Source organism: Cervus canadensis, chromosome 7 (assembly GCF_019320065.1).
Source record: "Cervus canadensis isolate Bull #8, Minnesota chromosome 7, ASM1932006v1, whole genome shotgun sequence".
In the NCBI taxonomy this organism is placed as follows: domain Eukaryota; kingdom Metazoa; phylum Chordata; class Mammalia; order Artiodactyla; family Cervidae; genus Cervus; species Cervus canadensis.
This window is the reverse complement of record NC_057392.1, coordinates 20,170,050-20,190,759: the sequence shown is the minus strand read 5'-3', so window position 1 is coordinate 20,190,759 and position 20,710 is coordinate 20,170,050. Positions and strand designations below refer to the sequence as shown.

Here is a 20,710-nt window from a genome sequence, read left to right as displayed (position 1 = left end):
CGGTAAACCAGCATATCTCTAAGGACGTGCTATTCAATTGAGCTGAAAATTGGTTGAGCAAACTGGGAAAATCATGTTTGGAAGAGTTATGTTCATAGTTTTTCGCTCTCTCTAGACATTTCTCTGTTATCTGCTGGGGCTCAGGAAAAAAAAAAAAAGATGCATTCTCCTTGGACAAATAGTTTTGATTTATCGGGACCAAATGCATTTTATGTGGATTGTCAGATTTCAAAGATTTCTCTCGACAAAGATTCTTTTGATCTGAATACTCTAAATAGAGAAGGAAGCACTCTCTGTTCTTTCCCGAGAAGGAGGTGGAGGTGGAGGTGGAGCCCAGCCTCCGAGGTCCTGAAATAGTCACGATGGGGGAGAACGACCCGCCTGCAGCTGAAGCCCCCTTCTCCTTTAGATCGCTTTTCGGCCTTGACGATTTGAAAATAAGTCCTGTTGCACCAGGTAAGTGGGGCCAGGTGTAATGTCTGCCCCCACCTCACTCCCCAGATACAGATAATCCATGTGGTTGAAGGTCCCCTGTAGAAATACCTCCCCAGGAGTCCTCACATTCACAGGCCGCTTCCTTGGGTTTGCAGAATTCCAGAGGGAAGGGGCTTTAAAAAGGCCATCACTTTGTTCAGGCCTCTTTGAACAACTCCCTGGAGACAAGTGGTATTTTTTTTTCTGGATGGAAGTTTTCAGAAATTGAGGCTCCAATTTCTCCTGGGGAGTTAGGGGTCAGATCCTGGCCAGGAAATCTCTGAGCTCTCCAGGAAGTTCTGACGGTCAGTGGTCACCAGCCCCTCCAGAAAACTTAAAATAAGCTGGATCCCTTGAAGGTATTGGATGCCTAGATTAAAATTCATCAGCAGGTGACGGAGTTGCTTCTAGCAACTAAAGGAAGGGAAGTTGGTTTTGTAAGCGGGTCATGAACACTTGGAGAAACGGCGGGCTCTTTAATGCCTGGTTAGGATCCTTTTGGCAAGAACCTATCAGAACTTGTCACAGGAAGCTGCGGCTCCTGGTCCTGGATGTGGTCAAGAAGACTGAACTGGGGGACACTTGGGGGCTCTGCTGAGGTTCCAGAAAGCATGGTGTGGGGAGTTGTCATATGATTCCTTTTAAACCACTTGGACAATTGATGTGAACGAATGAGAGGTGGGAGAAGAGGGTGAAGTAAGGGAAAAGATACACAATTTACAAACACTTTTCAAAAATTAGCATCAGTGCAAATGAAAGAAAAAAGTGCCCTGCAATTACCTGACCACCAACACTTAGCTGGGTTTTATATCTTATTTATTTTCTCTGTGTCCTTGTCTATAAATACATGTTCATCTACAGTGCAGAGAGAGACATGTATTTTTCCATGTATTTTCTTGGTTTTATAAACATGCCGCCCCCCTTTTTTTAAATAGGATTACAACTTTGCATCAAGTAGATGTATAATCTACGTGGCCATTTGGCATCATTTGACATATAATTGTTGCTAATACTTTATAATATATATCATATGAATATCAATAGCAGTATACATATTCTTTTCTGCTAATTTTTGAAAATTTTTCCATGATTAATTCCTAGTTTCAGGAAAGAGTAAAAACTTTTAAAAACTTTTCTTTTTTAAATAAGCCAATGCATTGTTCATGATAGAAATTTAGAAAATATAGTTAATCAAAAAGATTTTTTGAAATGACCCACAATTTTATACTTTTACTCAGAGATAATGCTATAGCATTTTATAGGTTTTCTTGCCTTTTTCCTATCCTATCAACATATCTGTATTTCTCTTTGAAAGTGACATATAAAGGGAGAACCCAGAGATATTTTGGGTTTGGTTCCAGACCATTTAATTCACCAGTTAAGCAAATACTGTAATTGAGTCATATTAATTTTTTGATTTCCCATACATGTAAAAGTCAAACTTATTCTATAGTGTAGTCTATTCATTGTGCAACAGCATTATGTATAACAATGCACATAATACCTAGTTAAAAATTGAGTTGTAACTTAATTAAACAGTTAACTTATTTCTAAATAATGTTAGCCATTATCTGACTATACAGTGTTGCTACAAACCTTCAGTTTATGAAAACTGCAATATTGGCTGGCAAAGAGTAATAAGATGAGATCTATGTATGCTATTTGTACAATTTTGAAGCTTTTTTGAAACTTAAAAATATCATGTTCATCTTTCTATGGCATTAAGTAATTAGTAACCTTTTAGGGTTGTCAAACAATGGCTCCTGAGCCAAATCTGGCCCACCATCTGTTTTTTTTTTTTTCCACCATCTGTTTTTATAAATTAAGTTTTATTGAAACACAGACGTCCATTTATTCACATTTTGTCTGGCTTCTGTCATGTATAGCTATAGAGTTGAGTAATGGTGACAGGGACCAATATGGCCCACAAAGTTGAAAATATTTATATTGGGTCCTTCACAAAAAAGTTTGCCGAGTCCTCTTCTTTATCATTTTAAGCATTTCTATACCATTTGCTATTTCACCAGCTCCTTTTTGGGGGGCACTTAGGCTATTTTCATGTATCCATGTATCAATATTATCAAGGTCATTCCTTTAAGTGTACTTGTTTGTAGAGTTTTGTGTATATCTCTGATGACTTTTTAGAATAAATTCCTAGAAATGAAATTAATAGGTCAAATAGTCTATCCATTTTTTAGCTTTTTGATGTGAAGTGAAAGTCACTCAGTCATGTCTGACTTTTTGTGACCCCACGAACTATACAGTCCATGGAATTCTCCAGGCCAGAATACTGGAGTGGGTAGCCTTTCCCTTCTCCAGGGGATCTTCCCAATCCAGGGATTGAACCCAGGCTGACCACATTGCAGGTGGATTCTTTACCAGCTGAGCCACCAGGAAAGCCCAAGAATACTGGAGTGGGTAGCCTATCCCTTCTCCAGGGGGTCTGTGCATTGCAGGCAGATTCTTTACCAATACGTATTTCCAGTTTGACTTTCAAAAAGTTTACACAAATTATACTCCTGTTGACTATTAAGTGGAGACCTATTTCTTTTCCCTTGGACTTCAGCCGGAGTAATGCTAATAATAATACACTGCAAAGTTGATACACAATTATGTCTAATTGTTTTTTTCTTTTTCTATTTCTGAAGAGATTGAAGGTTCTTTTGTGCTTGTTTATCATTTGCATTTCTTCTTTGGAGAGATATTATGCCTTTTGCTTTTTATTCCAAGCTTGTCCTCAAAGACAGAGCAAGGAGGGAGGGGTGGGGCCAGGAGGGGGCCACAGGGCATGAGGCTGAGGAGCTGTAAAGGGGCAAAGGTAAGCTGATACAGAGGTTCTAACTGAAGGAGAATCTTTGGATCTACAGGGGCTTCCTTGATAGCTCAGTTGGTAAAGAATCTGCCTGCAATATAGGCAACCCGGTTTGATTCCTGGGTTGGGAAGATCTGCTAGAGAAGGGGAAAAGCTACCCATTCCGGTAATCTGGCCTCGAGAACTAGTCCATGGGATCACAAAGAGTCGGACAGGACTGAGCAACTTTCACTTTCACTGGGGCTTCCCTGATGGCTTAGTTGATAAAGAATCCGCCTGCAATGCAGGAGACCCTGGTCTGATTCCTGGGTCAGGAAGATCCCCTGGGGAAGGGATAGGCTACCCACTCCAGTATTCTTGGGCTTTCCTGGTGGCTCAGCTGGTAAAGAATCCACCTGCAATGTGGCCAGCCTGGGTTCGATCCCTGGGTTGGCAAGATCCCTGGAGAAGGGAAAGGCTACCCACTCCAGTATTCTGACCTGGAGAATTCCATGGACTGTACAGTCCATGGGGTTGCAAAGAGTCAGACACGACTGAATGACTTGCACTTGGATCTACAGTTAGGGCTCACTTCCTAAATCTCACTCTTAGCTACAGAACATTTAGAAGGATGAGCGGCCATCCAGGGCTCATGCTGAGTTGTAAGTGAGACTGGAGAGTGGGCATCTCAGTGGGGAGACTGACTAGTTTGGGGCAAGCTTCCTGGGGCAGGGAAGGTAGAAGGGAGGAGTCTGCTTTGCTAACAGTGAATTGGTTATCCTGGAAAGAACTGGTCTCTGACCCTGAGATAAAACCACCTTCATTATCCTGAAACCATCCATCCGTCCATCCATCTGCCCATCCCTCCCTCCCTTCCTCCCTCCATTCAATCTACTAACATGTATTGAGGACTGCAGTGTGGCCACTGCTGTTCTGGGTGCTGAGAGTGCAGCCTGGACCAAGCCACCTGCTCCTCCATCCAAGGCTAAACAAGGATCATGCCAGTGGTCCCTCCACCCTGCTCTGTACCCTTGGCACTAAGCCTAGTGTGCTTCTCTTGTCTCCTCATTCTTCTTTCTCCCCACCCGCCCCCTGCCCTTTTCTTCTTTACACTTTTCTCCTTTCCTATTATTTCATCACCCCCTTCTCATTTTTGTTTCCCAATTCTCTTCCGTTTTGGACAACTTGGAATGCTATTGATCATTTTGCAACCACAGTCTTTATTGTCAGAGGGGTCTTCCTGTGTGGCTCAGATGGTAAAGAATTTTCAATGCAGGAGATGTGAGTTTGATCCCTGGGTTGGGAAGATCCCCTGGAGAAGGGAATGGCTACCCACTCCAATATTCTTGCCTGGAGAATCCCATGGACAGAGGAGCCTGGTGGGCTACAGTCCATGAGGTCACAGACAGTTGGACAGGACTGAGCAACAAACACTTTCACTTTCTTCATTTCAAGTTGTGGGTTTCCAGGCACAGGCAGGGGGACTCTCCAAGATATGATCTGGAATGAAGGCCATCAGTGTCTGCACCCAGGACTGGTGGAGAATGACCTGCATGACGTCTGGTGACCGTCTCAAAAGTCCCAGCTCTTCCTCTCCTGAGAATACCCTGTTTGGGTTTTCCATGTTGCCCTCTTCTGTAGGAAAACACCCTTGGAAGTGGGGTCCTACCTCCCCTCTGTATTAGTTTCCTAGGGCCACCAACACCACAGACTCCATGGCTTAAAACAGCAGAAATCTATCACCTCCCCATCTTGAGGTTAGAAGTCTAAAACCAAGGTGATGACAGGGCATTGCTCCCTCTAACACCTGCAGGGAAATCCTTCCTTGCCTCTTAGATTCTGGGGGTTGCTGATAATCCTGCCTTTCTTGGCTTATAGATGAGTCACCCCAGTCTCTGCTTTCATCTTCACATGGTGTTCTGCCCGTGTCTTTTCACATTATCTTCCCTCTTCACGTATTGGTCTATGTCTGAATTTCCCCTGTTTGTAAGGATGCCAATCATTTTAGATTAAAGCCCACACTGATGACCTTGTTTTAATTTGATCATCTCTATAAAGACTCTATTTCCAAATAAGATGATATTCTGAGTTATGAGGGTTTGAACATAAACATGTCAACATGTCAGGGGGACACAGTTAAACCCATCACATCATCCCCAAATGGAGGATGAACAGAACTGGGTTGGTGTCAGGGAGCGTCGGGCTCAAATTTTAGAGAACGTGCCCCTGATAGGCGATCACTTCTATGAGTCAGCTTTCTTTGGCTGGAACATTCTCTGCATTGAGGACAGGGGGAGGAATAGCTAAATTTTGTTTTCTTTCATTCAAATTTGTGGTTCCATGGCCTTTTGCTCTTTCCTCCCCCACTTTTTGGTTTCTAGATGCCGATGCAGTGGCTGCCCAGATCCTGTCTCTGCTGCCATTGAAGTTCTTTCCCATCATCGTCATTGGGATAATTGCGTTGATATTAGCGCTGGCCATCGGTTTGGGCAGTGAGTACCATCCATTATTTAGTAGCTTCTCAAATACTTGTTAAGCATTTAGACTCTCACAAGGTTCTCTTTCCTCCCAGGGCCACTGCCCAGCCTTAATTACTGAGGCAAACACTCTCTGGGTTTGCTGATTTGAGCTCTATTTGCCTGCAGGACTCTGGAGGGCCCCAGTCAGAGCCTTTGGCCACGTTGAAGGCTTTGTCACCAAGGAGCCTGCCTTGTTAGATGTGTCCAAAGGCAGCTGATGAAACCGAACCCACAGGCAGGAGGGGGTGGAGCCGGTGGAGAAGACAAGGAGGCCATTCATGCCAGGCCAAGCCAGGTTTCAAATAAGGTGCAAGTGGCTTTTGAGAAAGTGAATCACTTGAATGGTCTCTGATAGGGAACAACTTCTCATTTACTCCTCAAATAAAGAGCTCTCAGATCAGTTTAACTCTCCATATGCTCGCCATTGGGGTCCACAGTTCCCTCATTTCTCACCCAGGGTCAGAGAGGACAGGAGGTAGACTGGAGGCTGGGGTCCTCACTCAGGGCTTCTTGCTCAACTGGCTCAGCCAGTCAGCCGCGGCCATGCACTTTCTCAGTTGACCTTGAGTCTCCAGGTCTAAATTCATCTTGAGCTGTGGCTTGAGGCCACTTAGGGAGACAGAGTGGGGTGCAGCTGCCCCACCCTCTGGAATCCAGAATAGAAACTGGGCTGAGAGGAGCAGGTTGCTGGCAGGGCTGCAGTTTCGGTGCAGCTTCTGTGACTCTGGAGCAAGTTCAAGGCTGCGTGGCAGGTGCATGGTTGTCTGTGGGGCGCACTGAAGCAGCCCCTCCTTGACACCCCCTCTCCTTTCCTCAGTCCACTTTGACTGCTCCGGGAAGTACAAGTGCCGGTCGACTTTTAAGTGTATTGAGCTGACGGCTCGATGTGACGGGGTGTCAGACTGCAGAGACGGGGAGGATGAATACCGATGTGGTAAAGTCATGCCTTTTCACTGCAAAAGCGGGAGGATGTCAGTAAAACTCGGCCTTGACCTTCCTCATCTGTGAAATGGGTCCAAGGCAATGCCATTGTCAAGACCTGGGACCCAACAGACATTCACCCCAGGAGACTCTGGGCTGGTTGTTAAGGGAGGGCTTATATGGACCTTAAATTAAGTTGGGGGGACTCCATAAGCAATTGGAAGAGACTCAGGTCCAGATGATAAAAACTGTGGCTGCCCTGTGGGAGTGGGATGCTGGTCAGGGGGAGGTCAGACTCAGCACAGGAGGGTCTGGGCTGGCTTCAGAGGAACTCTGCCAGGTCTCAGGGCCCTGCGGGCACTAACGACCTGTCTTCTTGTGTGCCGGCCAGTCCGTGTGAGTGGTCGGAACGCCGTGCTCCAGGTGTTCACGGCTGCCACCTGGAGGACCGTGTGCGCCGAGGACTGGAAGAGTCATCATGCAACTGTCGCCTGCGCCCAGCTGGGGTTTCCAAGGTAATTCAGAGTGTCCAGCGGTAGGCAGGACGCAAGCAGTGATCACGATGAGGGCAGACAGCTGCTGTTTATCTGGGCACCCACAGGGCGCCTTGACATCCTCATGGCAACCTCACAATGTCTGACGTCACAAACCAAGGTCCCAACACACTAAGGGATGTGGCATGTTTGGGCGCATCTCAGGCCAGGACCCTAGATGCAAACATTCAGTAAAGAGCTTCAGAGCTGAAGATCGAACCCCCGGTTCCTCTGACCATAGTTGCAGGGGAGCTTCCAGCCACCACCCTGCTTGGTCCCACTTCCCAAGGAACACCAGAGAGTCAAGTTTGAGAAGTCAGTGATTTAATGAAAGTCTAATCATTTAAAGCAGTTGTTTAGCACTAAATTGGAAAAAGAACTCTTGCAGTAAAATCTCTGCATTTTAGCACTCTGTGTTGCCTATGTGACTTTTTGCACAGGGGCGACATATTTTTGCCCTGATGCAACCCCTCCCCTCTCCTGGCTTCTTCCTTCAGACCCCCAAGCAGCTGCCCAGGACATTTCTCTTGCTCCCCTTTTGCTCCGGATTCTCAGAGTTCAAAGTATGCCGGCTCTGAGTGCTCACACTACCCACAGAACGTGAGCATCCCTGTTTGTACCCAAGGAAATGGGCATCAAAACCTCAGTGCTCTGGACCCAGGGGCCCTGGACTTGCAAAATGTGAAGTATCATATTCTTAGCTTCTTCCTCCAAAGCTGGTGAAACCTGCCCTCCAGCCTGTTTCCCTGAGACCCGCCCCCTCTTCTCCAGCAATGACCTGAATTCAGGAATCAGCTGCACTTCTAGGCCGATGACAACAGCAAATCACTCCCACAATTGCCTTCAGAAGTGATGTAGGCTCAACTCCTCATAGACTTGGAGGAAGCTCTCAGAGCACACACACACATACATACACACACACTGCAAACACACCATGCAGTTCTTACTCACACACTACACACACACCACACACACACTGCAAACACACCATACTCACACACTACACACCATACACATACCACATCACGCAACACCATATCTCACACACACACACCAATTACACAGACACACACGCAAGCCCCACCACCACGGCTCACACCTGAAAGCTTCCCTTGGACATTTCTGCTCCCTGGTAGGTGGTTTCTTGGCCTCACTAGGGGGCGTCCCTTCCTCTTCCCTTCGGCCTTCCCTGCCTCTCCCTCCTGGAATACTTCCCCTTCTGGAATCCTTGACCTCCTCCCCATCAAGCTGAAGGGCCCAGTGACTCCCCTCCCCGGATCCAACCCCTCCTGGCAGCCCTCGTTCCTTTGCTCACCCCTCCCTATCTGCCAGGATGGTCATTCCCTGTTCCCTCTCAGGGTAAGTCCAGTGGAAGCAAGTTTCCAGGCTATCCCCTCAACAGTGTCCATTTTTCTTCCGTCTAAACTTGCTCTTTGCTTCCCTATCTCTTGCTCCAGTTCTAAGGTTTATTCTGTATCTGTTCTTGTTTGTTCTACTTCTCTCTCGAAAGCCCTCCTTTGATCCCTGAGCACTACAGCATACCGTGTCAGAGGTCTGTGATAAAAAGAAAAGATGGACTGACAACTCAGATTGCCTGGGTCCAAACCCCAGTGCACATGCAGCCCTGTCGTATGACTGGGCCTCAAAATCAAGGCTAATAATAGTACCCGCGTTAGAGGGTCGCTGTGAGGTTCAAGTGTCTCAGTGCTTCAAAGCCAGCCTGGACCCCAGGGATACCCCGTAAGACTGCGGTCATGGCTATCATTGCCACTGAGACTTTGAGGATTTGTGGGACTCCAGTAGCAGCCCTTGGGATGCCTTTGCATCATCCCCACTGCCCCGCCTGCAGCCCAGCCCACCTACGCTGGGACCTCCATCTCAGTGACAACTGGCTCTTTCACCTGGTGCCTGCCATATCAGCGGGTTGAGCAATACCTGGGGAGGATGGGAGGGTCAGTGCCACGGCCTTGATTACATTTTCCTCCAAACCAAACCCAGCTGGACTTTGTATCCCATGCCTGCCACCGGCCCCGCCCCTCTGCATTTGCAGTGACCTGATGAGATCCTGTGTGATAAGTTGGTGCCTTCAAGAGTGAAGCAAGTCAGAGACTTTGTCTTTTGCTTGTTCCACGTCCTGCTATGTCATAACTCTTCCAACACCTGATCTGAAAAAAATTATGTCCTCTTCATCATTCTCTACTGGCCCTTCAAACACGGGCTTGTCCTGGAGCCCCCCAAAGTGCTGTGTCTCCTGCTCATCTCTCTGTAACAGGAGCCCCATCCGCTCTGGGCAGCCTGGGAAAATCTTCCATTCCCACCTGGGTTTCTCAGCATCCCCATTTTGGTGCCCACCTGAAAACACCCACTGGACTTCCACGTTCTGTCCCCCCTGGGACTTGTTTTAGGCAGTATCAAGGTGGAGGTCCACCTAGCTACATCAGGAAGTAGTCCTCTCTCCCACGTGCCTGGAGCTGGGAGTGGGCGAATGGACTTCAGGGAGGGGGCTGTCCCAGACTCTTCCAGGTCTGAAATGCCTTGCTAGGTTGGCAGAAGGAAGCCACTGATGGTTTGGGAGCACAGCAGGACCTTCCTTCCCCCCACACAGTGTGATACCTGTGACACTTTGACTTGAGCCCAGGTTGATTTGGGGGCGCAGAGTGAATTTCTCAGGTCCGGTCTGCATGTCCAATGTGCTTGCAGCTACGTGAGTTCAGACACCCTCAGAGTGGACTTGCTCGAAGAGCAGTTTCGAGAGGACTTCGTGTCCATCAATCACCTCTTGCCAGATGACAAAGTGACCGCTTTACACCACTCGGTGTACGTGAGGTAAGTGGCCAGGTGGTGCCGGGTCCCCTCTGCCTAGTCATGCCCTGAGTTTGACGATGAGGTTGTGTCCTCCAAGTGCAAGTTGAGGGCTTGGCCAGTTTGGTTAGATAGGGTGGACACACCAGGCTGGGGGACAGGAACTTAACCCCAAACCAGGCAGATACAGCCCAGCAGAGAAACGGAGGAAGGATGATGAAGTGGCCACCTGATGTGGGGAAGTGCGGTACTGGCTGGGCACATAGTGGGTGCTGCAGATGTGTTTGGGGAAAAGAAGGGAGGGAAGGAAGGAGGGAAAAATATTAGAAAGAAAGGAATTAAGAAAGAAACTTAACTTTCTTTATTTACAAAGTACTTTAATGTTCACCATTTGTATTACATGTTTCCCCAAATAACTTGTCAGTCAGTCAATCAGTCAGTTGCTCAGTCGTGTCTGACTCCTTGCGACCCCGTGGAGTGCAGCCTGCCAGGTTCCTTTGTCCATGGGATTTCCCAGGCTAGAATACTGAGGAGGGTAGCCATTTCCTCCTCCAGGAGATCTTCGAAGGAAAGTGAAATGAGGTATCCGTAAATGACAGGTGCCTGAAGCTTAGAGGGGTCACCTGCCTGATGCAAGGAGGTACCACAGGCTTTCTGAACTCACATTTTATACTCTTCCTGACTTCTTGGACCAAACCCCGAGAGAAGTATATCCTCTGCTCCAGGAAACAATAGTCTTCAGCCTACCATCATGGAGTTGATAATTGCCCCCCTGGACCCACATGCAGTTTGCAGGGACAGTTCATCTCTTGGGTCCTAAAACCCTGGACTGGTGACATTTGCTTTTTCTTGCATGATTAATGACAGGACTGGGCTCTAGAGGCAGGAATTTACAGAGGGCTCACAGGGTGGGTTTTTCTGTCTGACATGTGTGTGTCCCAGGCTGCAAGGACTTGGTGCCAGGGGAGCCCGTCACGCCATCTGATGGACATTCTGTGTCTCACAGGGGCCAGTGAAGGACATCGGAGTAAAATGGACAAACAAATGATACCAGTATATGTTTATCTAATATAGCTCATTATTTGTCTCTTATCGTTAGCTATACAAAGCCTAGAAATACTCAGCAGTGGTCACACATACACCACACTTCACTTGGTCACCGGTTGTTAATGATTTGGTTTTTTTTAATAGACTAAAAATTGAAATCTGTATTCAAGAGCCAGGGAATAGAGTTTATTTATTTATTTTTTTTAGCTCAAGATTTAAGTTAAAAAAAAAAAAGTGGTTCCCAGGCCTTGGGTGTGTGAGTGCTAAGATGCTTCAGTGATACCTGACTCTTTGAGGCCTGGGGTGTTTCATTAAACACACTCTTTTTCCATTTAGGGAGGAATGTACCTCGGGCCACGTGATTACCTTGAAGTGCTCAGGTGAGAGTTGCAGGACTGCAGAGAGAAACAGATGGAAGCCCTGGCTCACAGGCTCCTATTCCCTCTGCTTGGCCCGCTCTGCCATCAGGCCCTTCCTCCTGGGTGCTGGGTGGGAGCTCTGTGACCCCACATGCCAGGTCAGGGGAGTCAACCTGGAGAGACTTCTCAGCAGCAGACAGGACCACAGTGCACAGAGTTCTGTCATTCCAGGGTGGCTGCAACCGCCTAACTCACATTTCCCCTCCCCCCACCAGAAAAGTGGGCACAGCCTGCTCTGTCCACCCCCCTCAGCCCTAGCCTGGGCAGGACGCTCTTGTTCCTGGCAGGGGGCTCTTGTTGCAGGGGCTGGAGCTGAAGAAGTCAGTCCCTGCATTTGTGAGGCTCCCCAGCTCCCAGAGTGCTGTCACCATCCTGGGGACATGAGTGTCATGGGGAGGTCAATGCTAGCTCCCAGCTCTTTGCTCTAATGGGCTGTGCCCACTGCACCCCACAGCACCCTGCCCATCCCCTGTCTCAGGTGACTTGCCTCCACCCTTTCCCCGAGGCACCCGCCCCACCGCTCCCTATCCCCCTGCAGCCTGCGGTCTGAGGACTGGCTCCAGCCCCCGCATCGTGGGTGGAAACACATCTTCGCTGGCACAGTGGCCCTGGCAGGCCAGCCTGCAGTTCCAGGGCTACCACTTGTGTGGAGGGTCCGTCATTACCCCGCTGTGGGTTGTCACCGCTGCCCACTGTGTTTATGAGTGAGTTCTCCTGACCTCCTGGTGGGGGGGCATCCTCATCTCCCACAGACCCCTGTCCAGTACAAGCCACGTGGGGACAAGGCTGATTTGGGTGGTCAGCAGCAAGACAGGTCAAGAAAGCATGAAAACAGACCAGATCATCACAAGGTAATGTCCACAGACCCTCCTCACTGTGGATCCAGCTCCATCAGCTAGGTGGGATTGGTGACCCCAGGATCATTTTAAGGACCTTCAGCTCTTACAGAAAAGATAGAAAAAGGGGAAGGAAACTCTCATGTATAGGAAACCCAGCAATGCAAATCCCCTAGACCTCCTTGTAGCTCATTCCCATGGACCATGTTGTGACTGAGAGAGAGAGGGATGGTGCAGGGTGGGCAGGGGTCTCCCCAGAGCAATCTCTGTTAGGGGGTTTGGTGTGGAAGAAAACCACAGAAACTACTTCCAAACACAGTAGCAAGTGTCTGTGTTATTTCCACCTGCCTCTATTTCAATTTCTGATGGAGAATGGGCCATTATGGAAAGGTGAGCTCATTTCTCAAATGTCCAGAGGTGCAGAGATCAAGACCTGTCTAGGGGACACATGGGTGGATCTGCACTTCTGCAGGGCTTGTGGGGGCATCTCCTGCCATCTCCTTAGCACTGGCTCTCGGGAGACTTGTGATGTGTGGGTGAAAGTGCTTGGGTCTCTCTCATTTCAGTCTCTACCTCCCCAAGTCCTGGACCATCCAGGTGGGCCTTGTTTCCCTGCTAGACAGTCCAGCCCCCTCCCATCTGGTGGAAAAAATCATCTATCACAGCAAGTACAAGCCAAAGAGACTGGGCAATGACATCGCCCTCATGAAGCTGGCCGGGCCTGTCACTTTCAATGGTACGTCCAGGGATCTGTCATTTTCCTGCTATTGTTTGTTTCAGGAGAATTTGTATTGCTTGTTGAAGCATGTTGATGAAGGCTGCCTTACAATTTCCAGTAGGTAATTCCAATATCTGATTAATTTCAGTGTTAATTGTTCTCAGCTGATTGTCTCTTTGCATTAAAGTTGTGATTTTCCTGGTTCTTGGTATGATGAGAAATTTTCAATCACGTCCTGGACATTTGGGCCACCGTGTTAGGAGACAGACATCTTCAGTTTTAGCAGATGGTCACCCTGTTCAAGTTTGCTGTGCAGGTCTTGGTCTACTTTTATGGGTTGTGGTTCTGATGACTATTTGACTTCAGAGTCTTTGTGGTTCTAGTTTGGCCAACTTGGTTTGCCTGGGGCCACTGAGGTCTCACTTGAGCTACTTTCTTTCACTTAGTGCATCTTGGAGATTAAAGGGGTTTCCCCAGACCAGGCCACCTGGTACCTGTGGGTGGTAGAAGGGGGGTCATAGGCCCCTGGGGACAAAGAGCTTTTCCTTGTTTGGTGCTTATTCTGGTGAGGTACTCTGCCAGTGCTACCCACGTGCCTGGGATCTTGACATTGGCTGAGGCAGAGAGGGCCTACCAGCTGGCCAGCTGGCTGGGGTGGGATCTTCTCTGTGGCCCTTTCTTTATAAGCTGGAAGATACTGGGCATCTCCAATTCCTGGAAATTCTCAGAAATAACCTCTCACAACCAGCTGCTGAGTTCAGCTCTGTTTACCTATGGAAATGTCAAGTCCTAATGATTGGAGGTTTCAAAAACACCAGAAAAGTCACCCAGGACAGAATTCTCCAGCGTCTTGCCGTTGTGACAAAGTACATAAGCCTCCGCCTAAATCAGTAAAAGCCCCCCTTCACCTTCCCAAGAACTAGAGCAGCTTGGAGATGAGGTAGAGGATAACAAACAGCCCTTGTTAGAGCAGAAACTTGGCTCAGAACCAACGGCAGGTTGGAGCTGGTAGAGTCATCAGCATGTTTATCACACAGCACACGGAATTCTCTATGCGTCACACTCTGAGACAAATATTTCTAGAAAAACAAAGAGAAATTGTAATGGTGGTGTTCCTTTGCTAAAATGATTAATGACCCTTGGTTATAAAAAAAATGAGGTGCCAACACTTGCACTTTGATAAAACTGAAAATGAGTGCCCTTGTCTTTTCTCCACCTTTCCATTTTTGTCCTACCTGGAAAGCTTAGGTCATATCTCAGAATGTAGTCATGTAAAGGCCCTGTGACAGTTTCTGGTGGAGGGCTTATGTGATACAGCTCATGTGGACAGGCAGGCTCATTGCCTCCAGATGTGTCAGGAGGGACGGGAAGATTCACGGAGCGATGTTCCGTAAAGCAGTGTGCCCACAGTCTAGACCAGGAGTGGGCAGACTAGGGCCCGTGGGTTGAACTGGACCTTTTGCCTCCTTTTAAATCAAGTTTTATAGGCACACGGACCACCCTGTTCACCACTGCCTGTGGCTGCCTTCATGCTTCAGTGGCAGAGGTGAGGGTTGAAATGGAGACCACGTGGCTTACAAAGCCTAAAATATATACTGTTTTCCTCTTTACAGAAAATATGTTGACCTCTGGTCAGACTCACTCATGTTGCCATGGTCTACAGTTGACCTGTGGACTAGACTCACCCATGTTGCCTTGGTCTTGGGTTGAGTTGACTTCTGGTCTAGACTCACTCATGTTGCCGTGGTCTGGGGTTGTTTTAGGGCTCTGGTGGGGGAGAGGTCCCCAGTCTGAGCAAATGGCCAAGGGCCTGGCCTTTCTCTGGGAGACACCCCCACCCCCAGCCCCAAGAGGCAGACGCTGAGTGCTGGCTTTCTCAGACGGCAGCTTCCATGGCCTCAGCTCTCTTGTTTCTCTCCAAACAGAGATGACCCAACCAGTCTGTTTGCCTAACTCCGAAGAGAACTTTCCTGATGGAAAATTGTGCTGGACATCAGGCTGGGGGGCCACAGAGGATGGAGGTCAGTGGTCTGAGATCAAGATTCTGCATCCAGTGTGCCCGGAACCAAGAGGCCCGGGTGCCTGCTCCCCTCTGGTGTCCCAGTTTAATGTCCCCCTGACATGTCATGGCCGGGGGGGAGCACAAACCCTCAGCCGGATGCTGAGACCCGAGAGGAATGAGAGGCGGGGTGTGCCCTGTGGTGAGCCCATAAGACGTGAAGATCGCAGTTTACAAACAGGTGGAGTTAGAGGAGGTCCATCCCTCGGGGTGAGGGGGCAAGGCTGAACCACTGCAGATATGTTGTTACTTTCTAGTCGCTGCTGAAACACACGACCCCAGACTTAGAGGCTTAAAGCAGCACTTGTGGACCACCTCACAGTCATGGCCGTCGGAAGTTGTAAATCAATGTGTCTGGGTAGGGGCTTCCATCCTCCCCGAGGCTCTGGGGGCAGATCTGTGCCCCTCTTTCCAGCCTCTGGGGCCCCCACATCTCTTGCTCCTGCTCCTCCTCCCCTTTCACAGCCAGCAGCACAGTGTCCCCCAGTCTCTCCTCTCTGACCTCTGCTTCTTCCATCATCACATCTCCTTCTCTAGCCCTTTGAAGGACCCTTGGGATGACATTTAAGGTCCACCACCAAGGTGTCCCCATCTCAAGGTCTTATCACATCTGCAAAGGCCCTTCTGCCATGGGAGGTGGCAGGGTCCCAGGTTCCGATGGTTGGGGCCTGGAGGACACGTTTCTGCTGACCACCCCCAGGCTCTACCCCAAGGCTGTGTGTGGGACCTTCACAAACCTCAGTTTCCTTCTGTCACCTGGGTTCAGGGAACTAAATGGGCTGGTGTAGGTCGAGGGCTTGGTCTAGGTAGGACCCTGGGGGAGGGGTGCCTGCTGACTGTGGTTGCCCCCTCCTTTCACACTGGTGACCTTAGGGAAATGAGTGGCCCTGGGATGAAGCAGGGTCTCCCCCAGCCCACTCACTAGGGGACAGAGCTCTAAGGCTGTCTACCTTCAGGCTGCCCCACCCCTAGGCAGTCATCTGAGCTCCCGGTGGGGCCCCCTCACTGCACAGAGCCCCCATCCCCTTGCTCTGACCCAGGTGACGCCTCCCCGGTCCTCAACCACGCAGCCGTGCCTCTCATCTCCAACAAGGTCTGCAACCACAGGGATGTGTACGGTGGCATCATCTCCCCATCCATGCTCTGTGCTGGCTACTTGAAAGGCGGTGTGGACAGCTGCCAGGTAGGGGCACCCAGTGACGTCTGGGGGCCACGCCGTGGGCAAGGCGACCCAGCCCTCAGGACAGACTACCGTCAGCACGTCCCTATGACCAACTGAAAAGCAAATTTACAGGGCGTGGGAAGAAGTTTGCTCAAGATATCGCTCCCTTTCCTGTCTGGCCGGGCCCGTGTTTACTCAGCGCTCCCCTCTGCCTGGGTGCTGGGCGGAGGTGGCGGGGAGGGTCTCAGAGTTTCCAGGGGGTCCAAAGGGGCAGAGGGCAGGGGAAACCAGTGGACAAGACTCCACCACTGCCTGGTTCAGCTGAAGCCCCTGGCCAGGCAGATCCTCCCTCTGAAAGCACCCCTCTGCTCCCCACGCTGCCTTGACTTGGTGGGTTCAGGATGCTGAGCCCTGGCAGGGAGACAGCTGGAGGGGGACCATCCCCGAAGGACGAGGACCCCACCCTCAGGAGGGCAAATCAGTTCCAGAAGGGCAGTGGGGGAGGTGGTGGATGCAGGACCATCCATGTGCTGTATTTTGTGATACAGTGAAGCAGGGTCCTGTCACCAGGACAGGGGACACATGGTGGCAATGTCTGTTCTGTGCCCTTGCCCTTTGCTCTTTCCCTGCCTTCCAGGGTGACAGCGGGGGTCCCCTGGTGTGTCAGGAGCGGAGGGTGTGGAAGCTGGTGGGAGCCACCAGCTTTGGCATAGGCTGTGCCGAGGTGAACAAGCCTGGAGTCTATACGCGCATCACTTCCTTCCTGGACTGGATTCACGAGCAGATGGAGGTGGGTGCAGTCCCCATGCCCCCTGCAGCTCACTTAGATGCCTATCATTCTAGCTCTAGCATCCTTTCTGTGGGCCCTCAGCCCTGCTATTTGAAGCCAGGAAGTGACTAATTAGGTATTAATTTGTCAGGCAGTGACTTTGTGCTCCTGGGTATGAACTAGGGATGGCTAACCCCACAAGCAAGGCCCTGGCAGGGTGGGCCTGGCGGGCTGGACACACACAGGGCGAGCGTGGCTGGGACGTGGAGGACCATGTACTTCTGCCAACTGGGGAAAGAGGAGGGGCGACTGAGGACCAGCCCTGGGGGTGGAGACCAGTCAGGTGGGCATGTGAGGGCATGGAGACAGGTGGGAGTGGTCTGGACTGGAGGCCCTCAGTGCCCACTGGGGAGTTTGACTTTGGGGGAACCGGGATGGGATGGAGCGTCTGGAATCAGGAAGGGCCTGGGTAGCTCTGTGCCTTGGGGGCCTCCCTGCAGTGGGAGTGGGAGGATGGAGACGGATCAGTGAGGTTGGCTTGGCAGGACCAGGGTGGGCAGGAAGAGCCCTGGAGATGGCGGGAGGAAGAACAGAGCATCCAGGGACAGACAGTGCCCAGCTGACTCCAGGTCCTACCACGATGGCTTAGCGAACATGGGGTGACACCCTCCCCAGGAGCAGGAACCTCAACAGCCTGCCCTTCCACGCTGTGGGCGTGCAGCAAATGTTTACCTACTCGATCACCAGGCTGAGCCCCGTGTCAGGCCTCGGACCACTTTTAAAGAACTTTGGTTTTTGGTTTTGCTGCGGTTTTTTTGTTGTTGTTGGTTGAGGGTAAATATACGCAATGTGAAGCTGATGATCCTAAAGTGCGAAGCTGGCAGCATTCAGCCCATTCAGGATGTTGTGTTGCTGCTGCCTGACCTGTACCCAAAACATTTTCATTTCCTGGAAATGAGACTCCATGAAGCAGTCACTCTGTGTTGCCAGGACCCTGTCCTCTGGCGGCCAGTAATCTACTTTCTGTCCTGGGGGATCAAGACCTTTTAAAATGGTCCCTGATAGCTCAGTGGGTAATCAATCCGCCTGCAATGCAGGAGACCCCGGTTCAATTCCTGGGTCAGGAAGATCCCCTGGAGAAGGGAAAGGCTACCCACTCCAGTATTCTGACCTGGAGAATTCCGTGGACTGTATAGTCCATGGGATCTCAAACAGTCAGACATGATTGAGTGACTTTCACTTTCTTTTCATTTAAAGCAGCTGGCTAAAACGGGAACCAAACTGCTCAATTGCCTTGATGTCAATTTCCACTCCTTCTTCCTTGAATATTTGCCTTAAATCAGGAGGGCAGGGCTGAGGCCCTGGGACCTGGTTAGAATTCCAGCCCTGCTGCTGTGTAGCTGTGTGCTATCAGTCCACTGCAGGGCGAGGCAGCAAACAGGCTGCAGGGGAGCTGCTGGGGCACTTTGGCTGTTAGCTGGCTGCCTGGCCCAGGGCTGAGGGCCGTGCAGTGCTGTTCAGCACAAAATTCAGCCCAAACCCATCACTCCCTCAGAAAACAGATGTTTGAAAGAGCAGCCTCCTCACTGCAGTGGCCGCAGACAGCCTGTGAACAGGACTAAAGGGGTTGAGAGCCACGTGGGGGGTGGGGGAGGAGGGACCTCTGGGTGGGGAGGGGGAGGGTCACGTGGGCAGAGAGCCATGTGGACAAGGGTGGGGCTGAGGACTCTTCCCGTTCACCCTGGGAGCCTCAGAGATGCACCCCCACGAGGGTGCTTGCAGCGTCAGCGGGTCTGGATGATGAGGCTTGTCGCAGGGGCAGGATGAAGAAGCCTGGCTCAGTCCTGAGCTGGGCGGAGTGCAGTTCAGGTGCAGGGCTCCAAAATCACTGTGGGAGCTTCTGAAGGGAGGTGCCCTCATATCTCAGCCCGTGTCCCCCCTGCTGTTGGGCCCTGGGACCATCCCCCTATTAGAGGTGATGGGACCCTCGTAAGCCCCCACCCAGGCTAACAAGGGGCAGAGCCTGAGTCTGACCAGCTCCGCGAGCCCAGCCCCACACCCGCCACACAGCCCAGTGACGAGTTCCAACCTGGGGTGCGGGGCACCGCCCTCAGCTGCTTGCTAGCACTGAGGGTCCCAGGACCTGTTCCAGAGGTTCTCATCAGGCGTCCGGCGGTTCAGATGCGGGAGGCTCCAGGGCGTGCTGGGGGAAGTGGGATGGCTAGAAAGGGCTCCCCTTCCTCCCAGAACTGGAGGAGCAGGCTCTTCTGGGCAGGTGGACAGCTCCCCTGAGGCCTGGGGAGCACATCAACCAGGGCTGCCCCCGCCCCTGAAGGCCTCTGTGAGTCACATTCCCTGAAATGTCTCAGGGGACAACCCAGAAGAGGCTTCCCTCCACGAGAGGTTTCCAGCAGGCCTGCCGTTCTAGTTGTTTCTTTTGAGCATCTACAGGACGGCCTTCCGGTAGCTCACACACCTCGAGGGGAATCAGCCCATTTTTTTCTCTGATGCTAAAGGTTACTGCATCATTTTTCATCCAGTAGTCTTCTCTCCCTACTGGGAGCTTGAATCACTGTTAAAACTCAGAGCAGGACACAGAACACTGATGCTAAGAGCTGGAAACTGTGGAAAAGTCTCAGGTTGGTGATGGAGAAGGCTGGGTGTGGCTGGTAGGAGGCACACAGGGCGGGGAAACTATTTCACACTTACCTGGGGTCCACATGGAACAGAGACCAATTTTATCCCCATTAATTGTGAACTGCTGACGCCCTCCACAGGGCAAAATGTAGGTACTCACTTGATCTTGGGCTTCCCCAGTGGCTCAAGCAGTAAAGAATCCTCTTCAATGCAGGAGACACAGGAGATGTGTGTTCAACCTGTGGATGGGGACGATCCCCTGGAGGAGAAAATGGTAACCCACTGTGGTATTTTTGCCTGGGAAATCCCATGGACCCTGGCAGGCCACAGTCCATGGGGTCAAAAAGAGTCAGACACGACTGGGCAAGCATTCACCTCACGCTTTATCTTAATATAGGAGAGATGACTTGACATGATGAAAAAGGTAATACGTATGTTTTCATTTCCAGAGGGACCTGAAAACTTGACAGGTGAGAGGCAAGGGACCACCATGAGTTCCTGCCAAGATGGAGACATTCCCATCCTTCCATGGATTCTAACAGCTGAGCCAAATGAAGGAGCATCTTCTCATCCCTCCACATCTAGAACAATTTTCTTCTATCATCTCTGACAAGCCAGAGGGGCATCAGAATAAAATGATCCTGAACCTCCTTTTTCTGATCTTCCCAATAACAGGAGCAGGAACACCTCCAAAGCACTACCTTTTCCCACTTTTCCATCTGGTTTCCTCCCTCACAAAGCCCCTCAGCAAAGATATGCAGTCAGGATCTACAAGTGTGCAGTCAGTGTAGACACAGATGTCCACACATTTTATCCAGGTACCAGAACCAAACCGATTTTTTTCTACCAGGATCTCCTTTAACACACGGGAACTTATAGGTGATTTTAGTTTTGTAGTCTTTGGTCCTCGTTGTATCATTGTCTCTTGCTTCTGAAGGACATAGAATTTCTTAGCAAGTTCATCACTCGGAGTTTATTGAATGAATCTTGATTGCTCATGTAAGCTTGATTCAAGAGACTTAA

The 20,710-nt window shown here is 50.3% G+C and overlaps 1 protein-coding gene across 1 annotated transcript; it reads left to right on the top strand.

Annotated features, from left to right (window-relative positions):
• Positions 1 to 311: 311 nt before the first annotated feature.
• On the top strand, positions 312 to 20,316 carry TMPRSS3 (transmembrane serine protease 3). Its single transcript, XM_043474129.1, has 12 exons — positions 312 to 456; positions 5,647 to 5,757; positions 6,602 to 6,718; positions 7,097 to 7,220; positions 9,939 to 10,064; positions 11,424 to 11,467; positions 12,045 to 12,210; positions 12,909 to 13,078; positions 14,986 to 15,081; positions 16,160 to 16,302; positions 16,919 to 17,071; positions 20,137 to 20,316. The coding sequence occupies exons 1-12, from the start codon at positions 363 to 365 to the stop codon at positions 20,152 to 20,154; spliced, it is 1,362 nt and encodes a 453-aa protein (XP_043330064.1). The 5' UTR covers positions 312 to 362; the 3' UTR covers positions 20,155 to 20,316.
• The last annotated feature ends 394 nt before the right edge of the window (positions 20,317 to 20,710 follow it).

Bases quoted from the DNA above. Each gene is read 5' to 3' on its own strand.
- TMPRSS3 (XM_043474129.1), top strand. From the start codon at position 363: ATGGGGGAGAACGACCCGCCTGCAGCTGAAGCCCCCTTCTCCTTTAGA. The intron at 13,079-14,985 runs GTACGTCCAGGG...CTCTCCAAACAG, and splicing joins CGGGCCTGTCACTTTCAATG to AGATGACCCAACCAGTCTGT. The intron at 15,082-16,159 runs GTCAGTGGTCTG...GCTCTGACCCAG, and splicing joins GGGGGCCACAGAGGATGGAG to GTGACGCCTCCCCGGTCCTC.